This window comes from Schistocerca cancellata, chromosome 3 (genome assembly GCF_023864275.1).
Source record: "Schistocerca cancellata isolate TAMUIC-IGC-003103 chromosome 3, iqSchCanc2.1, whole genome shotgun sequence".
NCBI lineage: Eukaryota > Metazoa > Arthropoda > Insecta > Orthoptera > Acrididae > Schistocerca > Schistocerca cancellata.
This window is the reverse complement of record NC_064628.1, coordinates 53734650-53758147: the sequence shown is the minus strand read 5'-3', so window position 1 is coordinate 53758147 and position 23498 is coordinate 53734650. Positions and strand designations below refer to the sequence as shown.

The window sequence follows — 23498 nt, the reverse complement described above, 5'->3', positions numbered from 1 at the left end:
TAGAGACTCTTCATGCTCGTATTGTGGACTGCTGTGATACAATACGCCATTCTCCAGGGCTGCATCAGCGCATCAGGGATTCCAAGCGACGGAGGGTGGATGAATGTATCCTCGCTAACGGAGGACATTTTGAACATTTCCTGTAACAAAGTGTTTGAAGTCACGCTGGTACGTTCTGTTGCTGTGTGTTTCCATTCCATGATTAATGTGATTTGAAGAGAAGTAATAAAATGAGCTCTAACATGGAAATAAAATGAGCTCTAACATGGAAAGTAAGCGTTTATGGACACATGTCCACATAACATATTTTCTTTCTTTGTGTGTGAGGAATGTTTCCTGAAAGTTTGGCCGTATCTTTTTGTAACACCCTGTATGTGACACTGAGTCATTTCTTGTGTGAAACAGTCCAGCAGTGTTTGGTTAGTGCTGTGTGTGAAATGTGTACTCTGCTAGTCCACTAGCATCATGAGTATGTGTTTGTGTGTGTGTTTCTGGTGTGGTTATCATGTGTGATGAAACGCAAAATACTAGGGCCAGACTCAGGATTCGAGATCTAAACACATTAAGGACAAAAGCCAGACAAAGAATTGGAAGTAAACTGACCAATTGTTGTGACAGTTTGGCAATGTCGAGCAGCTCAGGAAGGATTTTGAGTGTTCTGATTGTAGAAAACCAGCTTCAACACATGAAGTGTCAGCTATCAAGTAATTTTAGTCACACTATACACTCATCTTCAGCCATTCTTTCATAGTTTCCCAGTGACCCCTAAAAATAATGATTTAGCACTAATATTTGTTGACATTGGCTATTTTTACATGTCATTGCCTTCCACCAGCACCCTCACATGTTGGGGAAGCTTGGGTACACAATAATTTTTTCCAGGTATTAAGTCCCTGTGTGCCCTGTTTGAATGAATTTTCTTGAGGTATTCCAGAATTATGCTAGAGCACATACACTAAAGCATGTACATATACATACATTTTTGTACACATAAATGAACATTCTTGTGTTCTCTGTAATAACTGATTCCTCTTATACATTTATAAACATAATGAACAATGCATAAATGTGAAATTGGATTCACCATTCAACTGTGCTGAGTAACAAGAGGAGGCAGCTCAGAGACCGACACCTTATTTTTAAAAACATACCCAAAAGACAAATCACAATGAACAGTGAGTGTTGTCCTTATTCTATATAACCATGCAGATGTGTTTGGAATTTAATCAAAGAAACAGTGGTGTGAATAAATGGAAATCACCTTCAGAAAACTGTATAAAATTATTTTACAGTTTTTATCATTGTCGTGCTTCTGTCAGTGATGAATTTCGTGACAGTCGACCAAAATTTTTTTTCCCCCCAAAAAACACCAACAGTGTATGCAATATGATCAAGAGGATGTACACACTACTTATTGTGAGACACGGGCATCCTGAGGTGTATCAAAGATTGCAATATATTTGTTTCTTCATCAATATTTAGCTGTGAAAAGACATGTTCTTAATTACTTCCACAAAATTTGATAAACCTCAAAAACAGGTTAATGTCACTGATGCAAGGAAATGCTCAAAAAATGAGCAAACGCAAAGTCTGTTAACAATATCGTATTAAGAGACAACACTTGGATATCTTTGTATGAGGTAGAAACTAAGCAGCATTCATATTTTTGAATGCCCCAAGATGAAGCAAAACCAACAAAACTGGTTCATTTGCAAAGCACTTAAAAAGGAGAAGATTGCTTGTTTCTTTGGTTACACATTGTTTTAGAAAATTGAAGATTACTTAATACTCATTGGTACACAACAATCTGTTTGGCACAAGTCATTGATGAATGTAGGAAAAATAACTGAAAACATCATCTCATTCTTTACTTTGACAACACCAGCTGTCACACAGGAAATCAAACACTTGGTTATTTGATAGACAAAAACAATGATTAATGACTCACTGTCCATATCCACATTAATTATCAACCATGATGTCTTTCTATTCCCTTATGTCAAACAAAAAAATGTGTAAATAGTTTTTTCATCACCTCAAGAAGATGTTGAATCCTTCCTAAAGTTTGTTTAGTTACACACTTGAGAAGAAAAAATGTTTCCAAAATTGATTTGATTTGACTTACCAAACGAAAGCACTGGCACGTCGATAGACACACAAACAAACACAAACATACACACAAAATTCTAGCTTTCTCAACCAACGGTTGCCTCGTCAGGAATGAGGGAAGGAGAGGGAAAGATGAAAGGGGTTTTAAGGGAGAGGGTAAGGAGTCATTCCAATACCGGGAGCGGAAAGGCTTACCTTAGGGGGAGAAAAGGACGGGTATACACTTGCACACACACACACATCCATCCACACATATACAGACACAAGCAGACATTTGTAAAGGCCTTTACAAATGTCTGCTTGTGTCTGTGTATGCCCGAGAACTCTCACTCAAGTGTACAAACGGTATAAGGGTATACAGTAAATCGCACAAATCTAAGGGCTGTCAATTCGACTGAATACCTAGGAATTACAATTACAAGCAACTTAAATTGGAAAGACCACATAGATAATATTGTGGGGAAGGTGAAACAAAGACTGTGCTTTGTTGGCAGAACACTTAGAAGATGCGACAAGCCCACTAAAGAGACAGCCTACATTATGCTCGTCCATCCTCTGTTGGAATATTGCTGCGCGGTGTAGGATCCTTACCTGGTAGGATTGACAGAGGACACTGAAAAAATGCAAAGAAGGGCAGCTCGTTTTGTGTTATCGCACAATACGGGTGAGAGTGTCACTGAAATGAAATGCGAGTTGGAGTGTCATTCACTGAAACAAAGGCGGTTTATGTGCGGCAAGACCTATTTACGAAATTTCAATCACCAACTTTCTCTTCCGAATGCAAAAATATTTTGTTGACACCACCTATGTAGGGAGAAACAATCATCATAATAAAATAAGAGAAATCAGAGCTCAAACAGAAAGATTTAGGTGTTCATTTTTCCCACGCACCATTCGAGAGTGGAATGATAGAGAAGTGGTATGAAAATGGTTCGATGAACCCTCTACCAGGCACTTAACTGTGAATTGCAGAGTAACCCTGTAGATGTAGATGCAAACAGGGTAGTTGCACTCTGAAATACAGAAGGTATATGGTAGGAGGTACTTTAGAGAGTTAATAGATTTGTAAATCTGATTAAAGGGAACAGGGGCAGAGAGAAATAAAACATTGGAGATGTGGGTGGTAGGAGACAAAAATGGGTTTGGAGGACAGGGACTGGTGGAATACTGTGGTGAGGGAGATCCTGGGACTGAAGGAAATGGCAATTTAGAAGAGATGGCATTTTGTGGCAGGCAGGGAACAAGATGGACGATGATGACCAAGTTGTGAAGCAGCCATTCAAGTTGGCCACAGTTTGTTGGTCACAGTTTGTTGATGGTTATTCATTTTATTGAACAAGGTGATGCTTCAGGTAAGTCAGTGGGTTCACATTTTGAAGGATTTGGGTTCAAATACGTGTCTGGACACTCTGGTTAATTTTTCCATTGTTCCCCTCAATAAACAAAGAAGAATTTTGCCAAGATAGTTCCCTTGAGAATGACAAGGGTAATTGCTTCCTACAGTCAAAGCTCATGCTACATCTCTAATGAGCATTTTGTTGACTGATTTGAAACTGTAAACCTCCATTTCATAACAAATAGCACCTTTAGGAGCAGCTAATGATGACCCAATGGTGTGTGAACAACGTCCCTTCAGTTATGTTATTTTGATAACTATACACGAAATCAGTCCTGAGGCAAGCTATTATCCCAATTTCTGTCAGTATCGTTAAATTCAGCTGTCCTTATATCTCCTTTCTTTCATTCCTTCTCATTCCAATATCCATCTACCATCCATGCACTCTATCCCGACACAAATATTTTGGGTCCTAAAATTGATGATTGACTGGAAGAATGCTTAGACTCAAGATTATCTGATCTGAGGTACCTTCCACGAATTTTTACTTCTACTATTTAAACTCACTTTCTTCGTATGCTTGTGTCACGCTCGTGCACGTGTGTGTGTGTGTGTGTGTGTGTGTGTGTGTGTGTTATGTTGTAATCTGGCCGTATTTTGGTATCTCTTGGAAGATGATTTTTCCATCTGTTTTGCAGTATTAAAAGTTTTACCAATATCCGTCATTCATGTTGCAAATTACACATTCTGTGATAAATATTGCTGCTTCTCTTCAGTAACTTTCAACTTTCTAGTTCCGCTTTTGTAGGAAAGTTCATGTTTGAACTGTTTCTTTTCTTACAGGTTACTGAATAATATACATACCATCAAACCAAACTTTATGGCTTGTTTCTTTTCAGGGGCACTTCATTGAAGTTCAGGTAACAGATGGGGCCTTGTATCGAACAAAGATCCACTGTTATTTTCTGGATCAAACTAGAGTGATCAGGCCATTGCATAATGAGAAGAACTATCATATTTTTTACCAGATGCTTGCTGGACTTACCCAAGAAGAAAGAGGTAAGTGAAAGTACATTCATAATTAGAATATATTTTGTGAAGTCCACTGCTGAGGACAGCCGTTTTTTGTTGCTAGCCAGATTTAGGCATTGGGTCCCTATGAAACAGAAATATGTGAACACCAAGCAAGTGCTTTCTATATATTTGCTCCCAAAGACATACATGTTAGCAGTGCACACTACACCAGCCTGCCACAACTTTGTCTGCCACCTTGTCTCAATTAATTACATACTTCAAGCTTTTACAACCCTTTAAATATGTCTACTTTTAAATATGTCTGCTTGTGTCTGTATATGTGTGGATGGATATGTGTGTGTGTGCGAGTGTATACCTGTTCCTTTCTCCCCCTAAGGTAAGTCTTTCCGCTCTCGGTATTGGAATGACTCCTTACCCTTTCCCTTAAAACCCACATCCTTTCATCTTTCCCTCTCCTTCCCTCTTTCCTGACGAAGCAACGGTTGGTTGCGAAAGCTTGAAATTTGGTGTGTGTGTGTGTGTTTTTTTTTTATTGTGTCTATCTACCAGCGCTTTCCCGTTTGGTAAGTCATGGAATCTTTGTTTTTAATATATTTTTCCCATGTGGAATGTTTCTTTCTATTTTATTCACATCATTAATTACATACTTTCCTAGACTTGGCAGCATTTGTCGAGAAAGAATAATTCCAGCATTTGTCGAGAAAGAATAATTCTTAGTCCATTCCTCAGCTAGTCGAACAGATTTTCTACTGACTGTTTACAAGCACAGGTGGCCAAGAACCTCAATTCAGCACACTATGGTAGATGAAAATTCAAACATACTGAATGAATGAATATAAAAATTATATCAAATCACACAATACCATGAGGAGTACAAAAAAATAATCTTTATGAAATGTGTAAAACCTGATGTTTAGAAGGAAGCTGACAGTCCACCATCCTTGAGGGAGGGGGAGGGGTGGGGGGGGGGGGAAGCCAACCAACCCCCCCCCCCCCCTCCCACACACACACACACACACACACACACACACACACACACACACACACCTGGTTTAAGGTTTCTGACCATTTCTTTTTGGCCTTTCCCATTGTCCATCTTTTACACTCGTACAGAGTTGTGCTACAAACATATCTTTATGAATATTTTTCGGACCTCAAGATTTATATTTTTAAAATTACTTTGTGACTGGCAGATTGCAGTGGTGGGAGGCAGTATTGCCAGTATGCACCCAGCCATGCTTCATAAGGCACTGCCATTATTTTCAGAACAGGCCATGGTGCTCGAGGAAGAACTATGATTGGACGGTGGTTGGCTCCTACCACTTGAATTGCTGAAATACCTCTTCTGAAGTAATTTTAACTAAAGTATAAAGAATTTTAGAGGGAGTCTTTTGCCTTGTGCAATCCTGACATACTGTCTTTCTTGCATCTCTCTTCTTTATCTACTCAAATTCTAATACAGCAAAATTCATCCACCTCTTCAGACCTCATACCATGTTGGTAGGTGGTGGTGTTGAATGCAACATGCATTACGAAATCCATGAACATCAACTGCTCACTACTGCTCTGTTGTGCAAACTATAGACATCAGCTAGCACATGTTACATTTCATAAAGTCATGCAACTCCATTTCTATTCGCCTTCACTGACTACTGCTATGTCATTATCAAACTGAATCATGCATATTTTGTGCCTGTGACAAACAACCCCCATTCCCCACCCCCACATTCAGATAACCCTTTAATTATCCGGATGTGTCTTGTAAGGTTATGATAGTATGTGTATTGTCTTTTGGAGCTGTGGACCTCTTTGAATTAAGTTAAACCATGTCAGGTCTTACGTGGCATGTGGAGTATTGTGTGATTGTTTGAAGTTAGAAAATTACTCAGAGTGCTTAGTAAATGAGAAGGAGAAAAGCATATGTGTGTATTAACCGTTCATCATTAGAAATACACTGTCCAGTCACATTAATGTCACCTCCTGTCAGAAGCCTGAATAACCACCTTTTGCAGCATGAAACACGGCAAGACATGCAGGAAGAGAGTCAATGAGGACCTGGTAGGTACCAACAGAAATATGGAGCCATCCCAACTCCAGTGTTAAGAGACAGCTGCACTAGGTTTCTCGATTGAGGATTCATGATGTAAACAACACAGCCCAATGAAGGTGTTCTCAAATTCCAGCCTTCATCACAGCAGTCAGCATGGGTGCATCAACCAGGTGCTTGCTGCGGATGCCGAACGGTCATTGAGGAGGCACTGTTGATAGCCCCTTAGTTTAGTTGGGTGGTCAGCTGCTCCACAGTTGCATGTCTATTCGCCCGTACACATCTCTACAGCTGTCATTCACCCCTGTCATCTATGGCCCGTGATCCATCACAGTTGCCTTGGTGCCAGTTTTGGATAGCACCATTTTGTCGTGGATGGTATACTTTAACCAAGCCAACATGTGAATAGTTTACAAACATAGTCTTTTTGATAATGTTTCTAATCTTGACCCAAAAGCCAATGATCAAGCCCTTTACGACATCAGATAAATCACTTACTTTCTGTATTATGACAGCTACACTGTTTTCTGGGTTCCCCCCACATTTTTTATATACCCCTCACTGGTAGTGTTACTACCTGCTGTCTGTGAGTGGTTATTGCACATTGACATCAAAAGTACTTGAATTCTGTTTGCTGTCTCACCACATGTGGTCACTTACTACAAGAGCTGATGCAGATACCGGTTCTTTGCATGTGGGGCTTTCTGACTAATGTCTTTTGTGAAGATTTAGCCACTATATATTTAGAGGGCCTGACGGCAGTGAAGTGTATGGTCAAAATCAGTTGCCGATAAACTGATAATGAAATTACAGGTGATGGTAGTGTTGAAAATTGTAATATTGAACACAGGCAGTGATCACATTGATGTAGCTAGACTGTGTACGTATTTAGTGAAATTTTGATTTATCTGTTGTCTTCTAAAAGTTGTATGGTTCCAGTCTTTAAAGTAGTAGTGAGTGACTCAATATATGAGACTTCAGTTCCTGTTCTTACATACCTGTAGCTTACAAGTGGCAACTAGTGAATAGGACAATCTTTGGTGAAGAAAGATATGGGCTGGGAATAAACTGAAAGCATTATATTAAAACTAAAGCGATCCAGAGACTAACATTATGTGCTGACAAGAGGTGCGAGGGTAGGTGCTGTTGAGCAATGAGTAGGAACCGGCATAACAAACAAACCACATGAAGGATGTGCTAAACGAACTGTGAAGAGAAAAATTGATTAAGTTTATCTGATGAACAACAGAAAAATTTGCAAGAACACTGTTGAGAAGTTTTCAAGATTGCAGAAGACAATATGCTTTATAACCATGGCAGTTCAAGACAACAAGAACTAAATCTTGCAAGAAGCAACACTGTAGGTTTGCCTAGCTTTGCAGCAGTAGAATTATTATGGCTAACAGTTGCATTTTAAAGTGTGAAACAGTGTGCAAAGATTTGAGCTAACTACACGTTATGATATGTTAGAACTGTCTTTCGTATTACTGAATTCAAGTGGTGATTGTCAAGCTTAGATTATTGAAAATTATCATTATGGCCAAAACAGGAGAAAAGTTAAATGGAATAAATAGGGGCCAGGATGCTAACAAAATGGAACAAATGGACACGTCCAGGGATTCACAACAATTGGACAGTAGCAAAATCAGACTGAAGAAAAATCTTACTTACAGTGTGACACCTTGTAAAAATCGAGAAAAACAGGAAATGTTTAGTATTAAGCTGAAAATACAAAACCAGATAAAGAATTAATGGATCTAATACAGTGATGGATGGTAGAGAAGGATGAATTAGAGGTTCAGTGGATAAAAGAGGAGGAATGGAAGGCATAATTGATGTTGGAGGAGAAGGAGTGGAAGGCATAATAGATAAAGGTGAAGGAAGAATGGGAGACACAATGGATAAACAAAGCAGAAAAATGAGAGGTGTAACATATAAAACAGAGGAGCTTTACTGGAATGCATAATGTCACTCACCAATGTCAAGAAGACCATAGCAGAAAAATAGGAGAAATGTGATGAATTCTAAAACCACATGGAAACAGTGAGGAATTAAATTGCCAGGAACAATAACAAGACTGAAGCAGCAGTACAGTAATGCTTTAAAAAGAAATAACCCGCAGAGTTGGATAGCATACACAATGATTTCATGACTCTTGTTTAAGTAACATTGACAGATTTGATTTCAAAGACTCAGCCCAACTGTCACATTTTTGGCGAACTTCAAAGGGCACTAGCCCACCGGTTAGGTAGATGAGGAAAAGATCAATTTTGTATCAAAACAGCTAATGAAAGACACAGCTGCGAGGCACGTAAAAAGTTACCTGTATGCATACATTGAAGCAACATACATGGAAAAATACTTCCCTGAAGAAAAACTGTGGAAATAAGGCTGATATTAGTAAGCAGACTGAAATACTGGAGAAGGAATAAACCAAGAGTAAAAAAAGAACAGAATGGGGGAGCAGGACAAAACAGAAGATTCATGACTGCTGTAACTGACCTTATCTGGTTATTCACCTCCAGTCACCTCATTTTCTATAATTCTGAATCATGCTACTGTTATTAAAAGGTTGGACTGACATTTGTTAATGAACACACATGAGACTGTAACGCATAGTTTTCAGTTCGTTCAAATTTATTAAAATACAATTTTAATTTTATGATTATTAGCATTTTAACAACCATGAGTCTCAATATTTAAACCAGATTGGTAAGCTACACCAATCTGTAATCAATCTCACCTGTAACTGGTAGGTGATTAGATTACACATACATTGATGTGATGCACCTAGGTACTTTTCACACACACACTTCAGACTCAAAGAAAGATATTTACATTTTGATAATTGGTAGAGATACAAACATTTTTTGCAATTTGTTTACCATTCACTAATTCAGTGAAGCAGTGCCCTGCAAAAACTATTTACAGATGAATGGAGGGATAAAACTCTAAATTGTATATTATGTTCTTAGAATTAACATAAAAGAGAGCAAAATTAGTTAACACAGAATTATAAAGAGCAAATCAGTAAGTCAGTTTAACAATGGGTCAAATAATGAGAAAATTCACAAAATAAAAACTGAATAATTATGAAGCCAACAACCTTCCTTGTGAAAGTGGGCATTTTTGTAATCAGAAAAATCAGAGCTTTAAAATTATGCGACTGAATTTTTCAATTAATCATCAGTCAAGACTGGAACATGTTGGAACCCAAAAACTTTAATTAAGAATAATTTCTTAAATAGGACGTTTTTGGAAAAAGAAAGATATTTACAGGAAACAAGACAATGAGAGCCTTAAAACAAGCTATACCATCTGAGCCAGAAACATTTATTAGCTCACTGCCAATTTCAAGTGCCTATGTTTTTTTTTTTTTAAGAATCCTAAATTATATGTATTTCTTTATGGAAAGGGTCCATCTTGCTCTGTTATGTCATCTAAAGGACTAAACGTATTTCACCATGTGGAAAGGAACTGAAGAAAGGAGAAAAGGGCGAACTACAAGCCTCGTTATGTAGTAGTAACAGCCAGAACACAGCAATGGTTGATAAGAACTTTACAGCTGTCCATCAGTTTATTAACCTTAAAAGCAATATCTGCAATAAAAACAGGATGAAGAATGCAACAATTAGGTAAAAAAAGGACTGTATTTGAGGGAACTGATGCAGCAGAAATGAATCAAATAACGAAGAGTCTGTGTAGGTTCAGAGCAGAGCTGCCCCCACCTCCAAGTCAGTGAGTTGTGCTGGTGCCAGGCATGAACTCTGTGCAAGTGCAGCACGAATCATCTCATTCCCTATTTTTATGGCAGATGAGACCACCAGACAGGACTTTGTACATGTGTGGGAGGTCCACCATCAGTCATACTGCCAATGCTGGTTGACTTACATGAAAGGATTGATTTTGGTCCATTCATCATTGTTAAGTAAGAAACACCACACTCTGTAGCACAGGTGCATATGTGCACTCAGCCTGCCCAATGGACAAGACATGTCATCTTGCAAATAACCAAAGAGTAATTTGTGTGTGTGCCCGTGCATGCGCGTGTGTGTGAGTGAGTGAGTGAAAGTGAAACATAGAGTGATTCTCAATTGAATCACTGATTGCAGAAACAGCATTAGTCCATGCATGTTGATTTTGAGAAAAATGGAAAAATAAGTTTGTGGGCCTGAGTATTCTATTTTCTTTGACAGCTCTATTTTACTTTGAACGGCACAGTTTCTGATGATGTCCAGACACTATTTTCAATGATGTAATGATTAGATTATATAATGATTTAAATATGCAAAGTTCGTGGACATGTGCTGTTTCTGAAATCAATTGGTTGCCAAAAATGTAAGTCTGTGTTATTCAGCAGTTTATTTGTAAACTTATTATGTTCAGTACAACAATTGTTATTATTAGGCTACATAACAGTTTCTGAAAATCAGCTATATTATTTCTCATTACCAAAATTCTTATTTTATGTGTACATAACAGATTCTGAACAAACTTTTAACTACAAATTGCAATCAGGTAAATAGCAACCTTAGTGAAATTTTGCTTGTACCCATGTCTATTATTCACTGTCAGGCCCCCTGCTGTCTACTGAAGGCCAGTTGTAGAGAGCTCTGTAAAAGGACAGGTGCTCTTCAGGGATATATGGCTCCAATTTCTTGAGGTCAGCTATTTTCTTCTCACTTAGTGGTACACATTTTTCGTCTGCTGCAGCTGTCGGTAGAGTTACTGTTGTTTTTAAATCAAGAAGTAAACGAAAAGTGTGCATCACCAGGCTTCCAATGTATGGTTTTGCAATGACGTTCCCACTACACTCACTGTTGTATTCAAATTCCATGAATTCTGAAACGGTGAAGGATTGTTTCTCATTTCTTGTGAGCACTTTGCTGTTGATTGTTTCCAAAGACAAGGCATTGCGTTTGTAAAATTTAGGCCACCACTGTTTGAAAGCCAGTACAAACTCTGTTGAAACAACTTTAACCTGGTATTTGTTAAAGGTACTTGCACCAAGAATAAGTTCTACAAACTGCATGATGCTATAAATCCTATCGACAGCTCGAATTTTCAGTCCCTGTCACAGGATAAGAATGAATGGCCTCTGACCGGGAAATAATGATAAATTCTGAGTAAATGCTGAGATGCTGCAACTGCCATGAGGAACCTGACCATAGTATTATTCTTATTCTGCCCTGGGCAGCCATCTGAAAATATATGCAGGTATTTTATGTTTGGTGGCAACTCGTTTCGTATGTAATACAGCAGACTTCATCGGGACCCTTCTTTGCTACACCTTCGTGATAAATGTAGAATGTTGCATATCCTGTCTTCAGGTTGTGGATATTGAGTACAGTAACATTGAGTTGCCGAAGGTAGAAAACTTCCTGAGCTGGAATGGTAGGAAGGGACAGATTTTGCATAAAATCTGGGGCAATACCTGCAACATCCTCGTGTTTTTGACACAATACTTGTACTTCACGAATACGAGCATAAAACTTTGCAGCCCTGCATTTATGAACCATCATTTGTGCAGCGGCAACCTTCTTAGCCTTTTCATTCAGTGTTTTGTTTCGTAATTTATTTTGAAGCGCTTCACAAGTACCACATGTGTCAACTTGGGGTCGACAAAATGTAAGTGAAAAACGTTCTTTGAATATTTTTAAATAAAATTAGTACTTAATATTACTTGCTTTGGGATGTCGTAATCTGAACTGCTCATACATGATTTTGAAATTAAGTTGGCTATTTAAATAATGCTGTTCTCTTGTGCCATAGTGAGTAATTTTTTGGGATAGGAATTTATGTGATCAATTATCAAACTTATTTCTGCACCACCGATTTGATTTCCTGATGCATTTTTACCCCTCTGGTCACTAGGCGACTTTCCACAAGCAAGCAGATTGCTTATCCTCCTTACCCTTTGGTTTGTGACACTGTGGATGCTTAAGAAAGCTTTCTTGCACACCTCTGATCGTCCAGTGCTGGAATTAATAAAATACTGAAAATTCTTGCATCTCGGTTTGCAGTTGCCTCCTTCTGGTACTCTTCTTCGCCTTCTGGAAATATTACCTACAGTAATCAGCCCTTGGAGATAAGAATCTTGTACATCCTTTGATGTCATGTTGTAGAAAAGCGAAAATACTTTATTTCTTTCCTCTTCAGGAATTCTTCCAAAGCAGTTTCTACGACATCTACAAAATTACACAGATATTTCAGTCACACAATAAATCATTAGTTTACTATTTTACTGATGTATAACCTCCCATATTAGAACATTACTTACTTCCAGTCGACACGAATGCTTTTCTTTGAAACTAACTTTCCACTGTAGTTTTTGTACTCTAAACCTTTAATTCACGACCTTTTTATGATTTCACGCTGATACTCAACATTCTTTACACCTTTTTTCCTCTTTCTACTTTCACCACCATCAGGTACACCCATATCTTCTCTTTTCAACATTGCTGTGCTTCAGAAAGAAAATCCGTGTGAACTCAGAGATGATATTACATGTCAGGCTAGCCAATGTTGGCTGCAGAAATAGCACTAGTCCTGGACAAGTGTTCTTTCTCCTCTCACTCATAACGTCGGGATCTTGTTTGTCCCATTAAGAATGATGGACAAATGTTGTTTCTGCATTCATTCAATAGAGGGAGCACCATAACATGGAAATCAGCTCTTAACACACCTTAACCAAAAAGTGAACAAGTGTTGTTTCTGCAATCAGCGATTCAATTGTTTCATTGATCTTTTTGTATTTTTTAACAGACTATTAAAATAACAGAGTTAACAGAGACTATGACTTGAATTCATTACAATGTATTTTTGAAGAGATAATACACTGAAGAGCCAAAGAAATTGGTACAACTGCCTAATATCACGTAGGGCCCCCACGATCACACAGAAGTGTCGCAATATGATGTGACATGGACTCGACTAATGTCTGAAGTAGTGCTGGAGGGAACTGACACCATGAATCCTGCAGGGCTGTGGATAAATCTGTAAGAGGATGAGGGTATGAAGACCTCTTCTGAACATCATCCCAGACATGCTCAGTAATGCTCATGCCTGGGGAGTTTGGTGGCCAACAGAAGTGTTTAAACTCAGAAGAGTGTTCCTGAAGCCACTCTGTAGCAATTCTGGATGTGTGGGGTGTTGGAGTGTCCTGCTGGAATTGTCCTGGTGTGTCGGAATCCACAGTAGGCATGAAAGGATTCAGCTGATCAGACACAATGCTTACGTTTGTGTCACCTGTCAGAGTTGTATCTAGACATGTCACTCGAACTGCACCACTACAGTGCCTCCCATCCCCTGCTGACATGCAAGGTCCATGGATTCATATGGTTGTCTTCATACCCGTACACATCCATCCTCTTGATACAATTTGAAATGAGACTCATCGGACCAGGCAACATGTTTTTTCCAGTCATCAACAGTCCAATGTCAGTGTTGATGGGCCCAGGTGAGGCATAAAGCTTTGTGTCGTGCAGTCATCAATAGTACACGAGTGGGCCTTCAGCTCCAAAAACCCATATCGATAATGTTTTGTTGAGTGGTTCGCAAAGTGACACTTGTTGATGGCGCAGCATTGTAATCTGCAGCAATTTGTGGCAGGGTTGCACTTCTGTCATGTTGAACGATTCTATTCAGTCATCATTAATCCCATTTTTGCAAGATCTCATCACAACTGCAGCGATGTCAGAGATTCAATGTTTTATTGGATTCCTGATATTCACAGTACACTTGTAAATGGTCATATGGGAAAATCTCCACTTCATCGCTACCTCGGAGATGTTGTGTAACGTCGCTCGTGCGCTATCTATAACACCACATTGAAACTCATTTAAATCTTGACAACCTGCCATTGTAGCAGCAGTACTCGATCTAACAACTGCGCCAGACACTTTTTTTATATAGCAGTTGTCGACCGCAGTGCTGTATTCTGCCTGTTTACATATCTCTGTATTTGAATATGCGTGCCTATACCAGTTTCTTTGGCAATTCAGTGTAGCTTAATACCTTCAATACTGAGTTAGAGGTTCACAGAACTGGTTTATGATCAAAGTAACATTCAAACTATGTTGGTTTTGTTTAATAACTGATTCTGTTTTCAATAATGACTACTATTTCTTGATGAGGGGATTGACCTTTATATATTATGTTAACCTGTCTGATGCTGTTGTCTGATAAATGGAAATAAATGAGCGATAGACCAATGTCACAATGATGTGCAATAGTGTAGTGATGCATAACTGCAGGGTTAGTTATCAACATTGTATTAACCATACGATTTATATTTTCCTGACCTGAAGGATTTTCCTTGTTTTTCTCTTTTTTCCAAAACTTGAATAACTGCGAAAAAGATTTACGGCAGGAATTTAAGATTATGATATTCATCATACTGTGTCTTTAGAGCTCTTTGGATTAAGTTGACTCGAGCTGATGCCAGCATGGTGTACAGAATATTACGAGACTGTTTCAAGCTAAAAAAGTAAGTGCTATGTTAATGAGAAGGAGAAAAGCTTGTATGTGTCTTATCATTTGTCATCAGAAATAAATATTCAGTGAAATAAAGTTTTGATTTAAGTGTTGTCTTCCAACAGTTTTACTGTTCTGACCTTCAAAGTAGTAGTGAGTGACATGCTGCATGACTGTTCAGTTCCAGCTCTCCTGCACAGATACCTTACACTCTTCTATATACCAAAATTAAATCGCTGACTGTGAATTCCTCAACATCAGCTGTGTTAAGTATAGCTCTACTACCCAACAGTGACACAAGAAAATTTGTGTCAGACCATAACTTGAACCCAGATTTTCCGGTTATACATTAGCAACACAGGCTATCCGTGCACGCTCCCCAGACCAACCCAAATTTCCATATGTCACTTGGTCTACATCTCTTCATTGTAGTCCACTAAATTTATCACCCAATGCTTGCAACATTATTTGGATTCCCACAACAAGAAAATGAGACATTGGTCTCAATTCCTCATTGTCTCATTTCCCTTGTTGCAGGAATCCAAGCATTGCTGAGAGAGCATTAGGTGGTGAATTTAGTGGACTACGATAAAAGGATGTAGACAATGTTGCATGTAGAAGTTTGAGTCTGTTCAGGGAGCCTGTTGGATATCCAAATTGGTTAAGGCAACTGTTCTCTATAAGAGGGAAATCCAGGTCCTAGTCTCGGTTAGGCAAAAATTTTCTGTCACTGTTGGGGAGCAGATACAGCAGATGTCACGGAATCCACAGTCAGCAAACTAATTTCGTATAGCTGTGGATCATCAGTAGTGTCTGTTCTGTCAGATGTTGATGTAAGTCTCCTATATATAAATTAAATATCAGTGGCGGCAATGAGCAACGCTGCCTTACACCTTTCCCACTTTTGACCTGTTACTTTGTACAATTGTATCAGTCTGACTATTCTGGTCTGTTTAGGGTAGGGACAGTAGGTTATATTTCTGCTCCTAAGAAGAGGAAATATTTTCCTGCATTTCATATCTTCAAATACAATCTCCACATTCACAAAAGCAATGTCCTTTGTTTTATCCATGTCTGCCCTCTATTATCAACTGCAGTGATAAAACTGCCTCGAGTGCTCTTGCTTATCCTAAAATCAAACAGTTCCACTACTAATTTGCTTAGTTTTCCCTTCTATTTTTTTGATAAAGTAATCTTATGATTATTTTTTAGGATGTGATACTGGACTGATTTTGACAATTTTCACGTCTATATGCACTTGCTTCTTTCAGAAGTGCCATAATTATATTCTTTTCAGAATCTAATGAAACTTCCCCAGAGGAAGAAAATATATTCAATTTATGAGCTCTTTTATAATTCTTTTTTCTGCCTTTTAGTCTGATGCCCACAAGAGTTCTGCTGGTACTTCATAATTAATTCCTTGAAAAGCTATATCCGTCTTTTTATTTTCCACTTACGTTACCCCGTTATCTTTTTCATCTGCAATGGTTGTGCCCTAATTCTTTTTGCTAAAGTGATTACTTACACTGTCTAGTCACATTAATGTGACCAACTGTCGGAAGACTGAACAACCACCGTTTGCATTGCGGACAGCTGAGACACATGCAGGAATAGCGTCACTGAGGTTCTGGACTATGTTGACTCTAGTGGTATCGCCAACTACACTAGGTTTCTCAGTTGAGGATCCATGTGCAAACAGCCTGATCGAGGTGGTTCCACAGATTCTTGACTGAGTTTAAGTCCAGGGAATCTGGTGGCTGGGAAATACGCAAACCTCATCTTGGTGCTGTTTGAACCACACACATACACTGCAAACTATGTCACACCTTGTTTTGTCCAGCTGGTAGATGTCATTGTGCTGAGGTAGGTGCAGACTTGTTGATCCATTATGCCTTCCAGAATGACAAGATTCTCCAGCCAATGCCATGAAAACATTCCCCAGACTATAATGCTCCCTCCTCCAGCCTGTTCCTCCTGGCAGTTATTGCAGGTTGTTTGCTTTTAGACTTATCACACTGTACACACCAACAGCAATTTGTCAGACAGACCATAAAATGTGATTCATCTGAAAGACCACCTGTTGGATTTCCAGTTGCAGTACTGACATTGCAAATTCCAACCAATGTCACCGAAGAACTGCAACCAGCGTGGGTGCATGAAATAGGTGGCTGCTGCGGAGGCCCATATGCAGAATGTTGAACAGCTGATGAGGAGACATTGTTGATAGTGCCCTTGGTTCACCTGGGTAGTCTGTTGCTCAACTAGACTTGAACAGGATTTGTGATTGGTGTAAAGAATGGCAGCTAACTCTAAGTATAGATAAATGTAAATTAATGCAGATGAATACGAAATAGAATCCCATAATGTTTTAATACTCCATTAGTAGTGTAGTGCTTAACACAGTCACATCGATTAAATATTTGGGCGTAACATTACAGAGCGATATGAAGTAGGACAAGCATGTAATGGCAGTTGTAGGGAAGACGGATAGTCATCTTCAGTTCATTGGTTGAATTTTGGGAAGATGTGGTTCATCTGTAAAGGAGACCGCTTATAAAACACTAATATGACCTGTTCTTGAGTACTGCTTGAATGTTTGGAATCCCTATCAGGTCGGATTGAGGGAGGGCATAGAAGCAATTCAGAGGCAGGCTGCTAGATTTGTTACTGGTAGGTTTGATCATCACGCGAGTGTTATGGAAATGCTTCAGGAACTCGGGTGGGAGCCTCTGGAGGAAAGGAGGCATTCTTTTCGTGAATCGCTACTGAGGAAATTTAGAGAACCAGCATTTGAGGCTGACTGCAGTACAATTTTACTGCCGCCAACTTATATTTTGCAGAAATACTGGAAATACCACAAAGATAAGGTAAGAGAGATTAGGGCTCGTACAGAGGCATATAGGCAGTCATTTTTCCCTCGTTCTGTTTGGGAGTGGAACAGGGAGAGAAGATGCTAATTGTGGTATGAGGTACCCTCCACCACGCACCATGTGTTGGATTGCGGAGTATGTATGTAGATGTAGATGTTGCACATCTATTTGCCCATACACATTTCTGCAGCTGTCATTCACCTCTGTCACTTATGGCCTGTGGTGACCTACAGTTGCCGCAGTGCTAGTTCTGTAGAGTGACATTTTGCCATGCACTGTACAGTTTAACCAAGGTGGCCTGTGAACAGTTTAGAAACTTATCTGGTTTGGAAATACTTCCACCTTTTACCCAAAAGCCAATGATTGTGCCCTTTTGGAAGTCAGATAAATCGCTTTGTTTTCGTATTAGAATAATGACAGCACTGTTTTCCAGGTTATGGTGACACACTGTAGGTACCTCCACTGCGAATGCTGTCACCTGCCATCTGTGAGTTTTTATTGCATGGTGACATCAAATATATGCAGTGATGACATTAACATGACTGGACCATGTATCTGTCTGTGTGCATATGTATATATATTACCCCATTTCAGTTTTATATCTATCTCATGACATATTTCCTCCATCCATTCTTGTTTAGCTTTTCTGCATTTTTGGGCAATTTCATTTCTGCATGATAGTAATATTTTCAACATTTGTACATTTTCATGATTTCTTTATTCATTTGAGGATCTCATCTGTTATCCGTGGATGTCTCTCTTTCCCTGCCTTTTTCAATTGTAGTATTTTTTCTGTTAAATTTACGTCTTTTACGGCCATTCTATCAGTTCTAGAACAGAAACTCCATGAAATGACATTATGTCTTTTCTCATGCATTCTTTCAAGGAAATATGAATCTGGTGTTCCTTCAACGTGTATAAATTTTACGTGCTTTCCCTATAACTTACTGCATTATCTGCCATTTTATTTGTACTAGTATGTTGTTACTATCAATATCAGTGGATGGATAACTCTTATATTTCTTAATTTGATTCCTGAATCTCCACTTTATTAAAATAAAGTCAGTTCAATATATCTGATCACCTGGGACGTTCCATGAACGTCTTCTCAACGGTTTCTCAAAAAATATGTTTCCAGTAAATAAATCGTGCCAGCACAGAATTCTATTAATCTTTCTCTCTCCCATTTCACTTGCTGAGATGAAACTCTCCTGCTTATTATCTATTCCCTACATTCACCTACAATTCCATTCCAGTCTCCCATTATGATAAATTCTTGTCCCCTTTGGCACATTCTAGAAGTTCATTAATATTATCACCCATTTCTTCAGTTTCACTGCCATTTGTATTCATCGCTGGTATGTATGATCGTGAGATTACAATGTATGCTGAATTGTTTGCTGCAAATAATCCTGTACATCATTGCCAGTTTCCCTATTCGTTACTATTCCAACTCCTGCGCTACAATTATTTGACAAAGAGAATAATCTCCACTCAAAAGCCCGATTTTCTGGTCATTGCATCTTGCTGATACCAAGAATACCTTATTATTATTACTATTATTATTATTATTATTATTATTATTATTATTATTCCTCCTCCTCCTCTTCCATTACAGCCTCTGTAGGCCCTTCATGGACTACAATGCCTCCATCTCCTCCCAGAGACTCTTCATTCTTTGCCTTCTTCTCTCTTTCTCTTCTTCCATGATATTCAGTGTCTTATTCTCTTTCTTGTTCCACTCCTTTCCCTGTATCCTTCTCTGTGGTTGATCTCTAACATGTTGGTTGGTGTATGCTTGCTTCTCCATTTTTCCTTCCCTACTGCCTCAATCCCCAGTGCTGACCAGTCCTTCCTGAGTTGGGCAACATGCTTTTTATAATTCTGTCCTTTTTATAACTCTGTCCATATTCATCCCGATCACATGATCCACAAATTGTGCCCTTTTCAGTTTAATTTCTACTGATATTGTGCTCATTCTTTGTTACAGCACTTTTGTAGGTCTTTGCAGTCATCTTTCACCACCTCCTTTAGAGTCCAGGCTTTTCCATAAGAAGTTTTCTCTCTTCTTTCTCTGGCTGTTCTGCACCATGACTTCCTAGTTAGCGACTCAACCGCATACAGAACCATATTTCTCACCATCGCCCATTAGCATTTGACCTTGGTATCCATAGATATATTATTATTTTTGTTATGTATATATCTGGTCATACAAAAGACTGACCTCACCTTCTTCATCCTATCTATTATTCCATCATTGCTCCTGTTTCTTCCTGTTGCCATCCCAAAACTCATTAAATACAAGTGTTTGCATGCCCCAACAGTTCGCAGAAGAATGGGGGTGGGGGGTGGGGGGGGGGGGGGGTCTCAGCTTTGCAGCACGTCCTAGGTCAGTCTTCTTCAGCAGTGTGGGGTCAGGATTACTGATTTAGTGAAGCCCCGTTTTGAGATCACATTATGGCGGATACTTTCGAATAATGTTTGGTGAAAAAGTTCTGCACAAAACTACTCAACCAAAGAAGCTGCAGAAACTCACGAACTGCTCTAATAAACATAATAGGAGTCTGCTGTTTAATATGTGTGAGTTACAAGGTGGATGAAGTGGTTTACGTGAAGCCAGGAAGAGGTGTACAATAACTGCCACTTTGACGGCCATGAACAAGCCAAACTGATGAAAATGTGACTTGTGTGTGTGGATTGTCAAATGCTGACCATCCAACAAGTGTTCGACAGTTAGCTATCACTCTGAACATTCTGGAAACTGTTGTACATCACATTGTTACTGAAGAACTGAACTTGCAACAGGTATGCAGTAACCTGGTCCCCAAACTGTCAATGAATGACCAAAAGGCCAACTGAGTGTTGATCACAAACGAACTGAAGGAATGTGTGGAAACTGAAATGGATTATTGAAACAATGTTATTACTAGTGATGGACACTTCAATGAGACCCAAAGACGAAATGCCAGATTGCCAAATGGCAAGCCCAGTGTCTCTGAAACAGCAGAAAATGAGAATGAGCAAATCCAAATTGAAGACAATGTTGACTGTCCTTTTTGACACCAAGGATGTGGTTCACAAAGAGTTTGTGCCTCACGGACAGACATTTAATGCTGTGACCAATGTGCATGTTCAGGAAAGACCTCAGAAACGTGTAATTACCACATGAAAAGACATTGATGCTACCTTGCTGCTACATCACAACATTGTGCAGAGCCACATGTTTCTCTGCATCCATGAGTTGCTGGTGAAACATAAAGTGTCGACACTGCTGCAGCCACCCTACAAACCTGACCTAGCTCTGGCCAAATTATTTTTGTTCCCCACAGTCAAGAACGTACTCAGAGGATGCTGTTTTGAAAGCATTGAGGCTATCCAAGTGGCTGTGACAACAACTTTAAAGGAGATTCCCTTGATGACATTTGAGGGGGCATGCCAGGCATGGGAGAGTCAGTGGAAAAAATATATAGAAGCTTATGGAGAGTACTTTGAAGAATATTTAACCCTTTGCACACATATTGTTAATAAATATTTAAAAAAAATATATATTTTATGCCTTTGGGGCACATCTTTTATTCTCCAAGATATTTAAATTTGTCCATCTCTTGAAAAGTGTATTCCTGTGTTTTCCTGGTTGCTTCAGTGTCTTTGTCTTATTGATGATTCTCAGTCCTGCACTTCTGGCTATCTTGCTTCTGTTATCAGTAGTCGTGTAGTTCCCTCTCATCTGCTGTTCCTCAGGAACCTTCCAAGACTCTGTCTGTCGATGGAGTTGCATCCCTTTATGAAGTCTATGAAGGCTGCTACCATCATTTTGTTCCTTAAGGCCATACACTCCATCAGTCATTTCACAGTAAAGATCTGTTCTATGTATCCTCGTACTTCCTTATACCCATTGATAGTTTCCAACTGTACTTTGGATCTATTCTTAACCAGTCTTCACAAAGAGCCAACCCCTTGAAGAGGTTCTTGTATAGTAGCTTGCATTCTTCTTGTCTCTGTTCTTTTGTTGTGGCACTTTGATCATGTTATTCCATCTGTTTGGTAACCTCTTCATCCTACCAATCTTCCCTGCTTGGAAGTCATCACTGTGTCTCTTCTGTGTCCATCTCTAATTCCATTTCACCTTCAAGTGGTTCATAGTTCACCTGGTTGTGAAAGAACTTTGCAAGTATCCTATAGGTCTTCTTTGCACTAACGACCAGTTTCCCTTTCTTCTCTCTCATAAACAGGTCCCTACCATTGTGCCTGTTTCCTTGAACACATAGCTGTACCCTTTCCATTGCCACCTATTCTTGTTTCTCACACTGCCTTAGGATTCTAATATTCCACATATCTACCCTAATTAGCACCCTTGTCTTATTTGATAGCTCCTGTGGAGTAGCCTTCGCCCAAAGATCTGATTTTTCATTGTTTTTTAAGGGGGGGGGGGGTCTCTTAAACCTGGAATATTCTACTAGGAAGGAAATCATCAGGACATTTTTAGCAGACAACTGCATGTAATAGGAAAACATAATATGGTGGAACACAAAATTGTTAAAGCTTTTGTTGGCAGTTGTTGACAAATTTCCTGTTGGCTTCTGTCTCAGGTTCTTCGGTCAACATTCGTCTGATGATTTTTCTGACTTTTTGCCAGGATGAGTGGCTGGCATTGTCAAAGTTTCACTCTCCATTGCTGGTGGTTTGCCTTCCTCATCCACAGTCCAGCAGCCATGCCACAGTAGTGTGCACATGTCACCCTCTCCACCTTTCCCCCTCTACACACACACACACACACACACACACACACACACAAATCACATAGACCTTTCTAACAAGTTTATCAAACAAAGGAAACTCCAGGTATGAATATTAACAATGTAGGAATAGACATTGCTAAAGATACATCAAATTGCCGAGGGTACAACTAAAAGACACTTATATAAGTATTTAGGTCATAGCCTTCGTAAGTAAAAGACTGAGATGCTGGAATTGGGGGCCACATGTGCATGAGGTGTATTTTAACAAGTGTCTCGATTTCCATACGTGAATTTTCCTTTTGTGTGTGTGTGTATGTGTGTGTGTGTGTGTGTGTGTGTGTGGTTGTGTGTCAGGGGTGAAGAGAGTGTTCAAGTGTGCAGTGTGTGTGGGTGCATGTGTATTTAGCATGTCATCTGCTTTTGTACACAGAAGCAGACATGATATTCAGAACTAATGACGCATGAAGCCAAACTCTGCATAGCAAAACAACACAGACTGGTGACAACAATGCCAATGTTCACTGCATTTTCTCTCAGGTGAAGGTTGGTAGCAACTTGCAACAACTGAATGTTGACCGAGAGTTGTACAGTGTCCAGCACTTTTGCCAAGTCTGTTACTCCCATCATCCACCACACCAAATGCCATTCTGAAGTGTGGAATTAATATTTTGCAGTCTTTCCTTTGAGAATTTTTAAATAATAATTTTTTTTTTCTTTTTCGCTTTACAGTGAAGCTGAATCTAGAAGGATATTCTCCTCATAATCTCAATTACCTACAGTGTGGGGACACACGACAAGATGAGGTGGAAGATGCAGCAAGGTTTCAGGCTTGGAAAGCTTGTCTAGGTAAAGTATTTTATATTCAGTTAATAATGATAATGATGATG

At 39.1% G+C, this 23498-nt stretch overlaps 1 protein-coding gene across 1 annotated transcript in view; it reads left to right on the top strand.

Annotated features, from left to right (window-relative positions):
- The window catches only part of LOC126176953 (myosin-I heavy chain), a 184569-nt gene that overhangs the window by 46588 nt on the left and 114483 nt on the right, over window positions 1-23498 (top strand). Inside the window, exons 4-5 of the mRNA XM_049924160.1 lie at window positions 4345-4504; window positions 23341-23457. Of these exons, the coding sequence (XP_049780117.1) occupies window positions 4345-4504; window positions 23341-23457 (277 nt within the window). The remainder of the gene's footprint in view (window positions 1-4344; window positions 4505-23340; window positions 23458-23498) is intronic.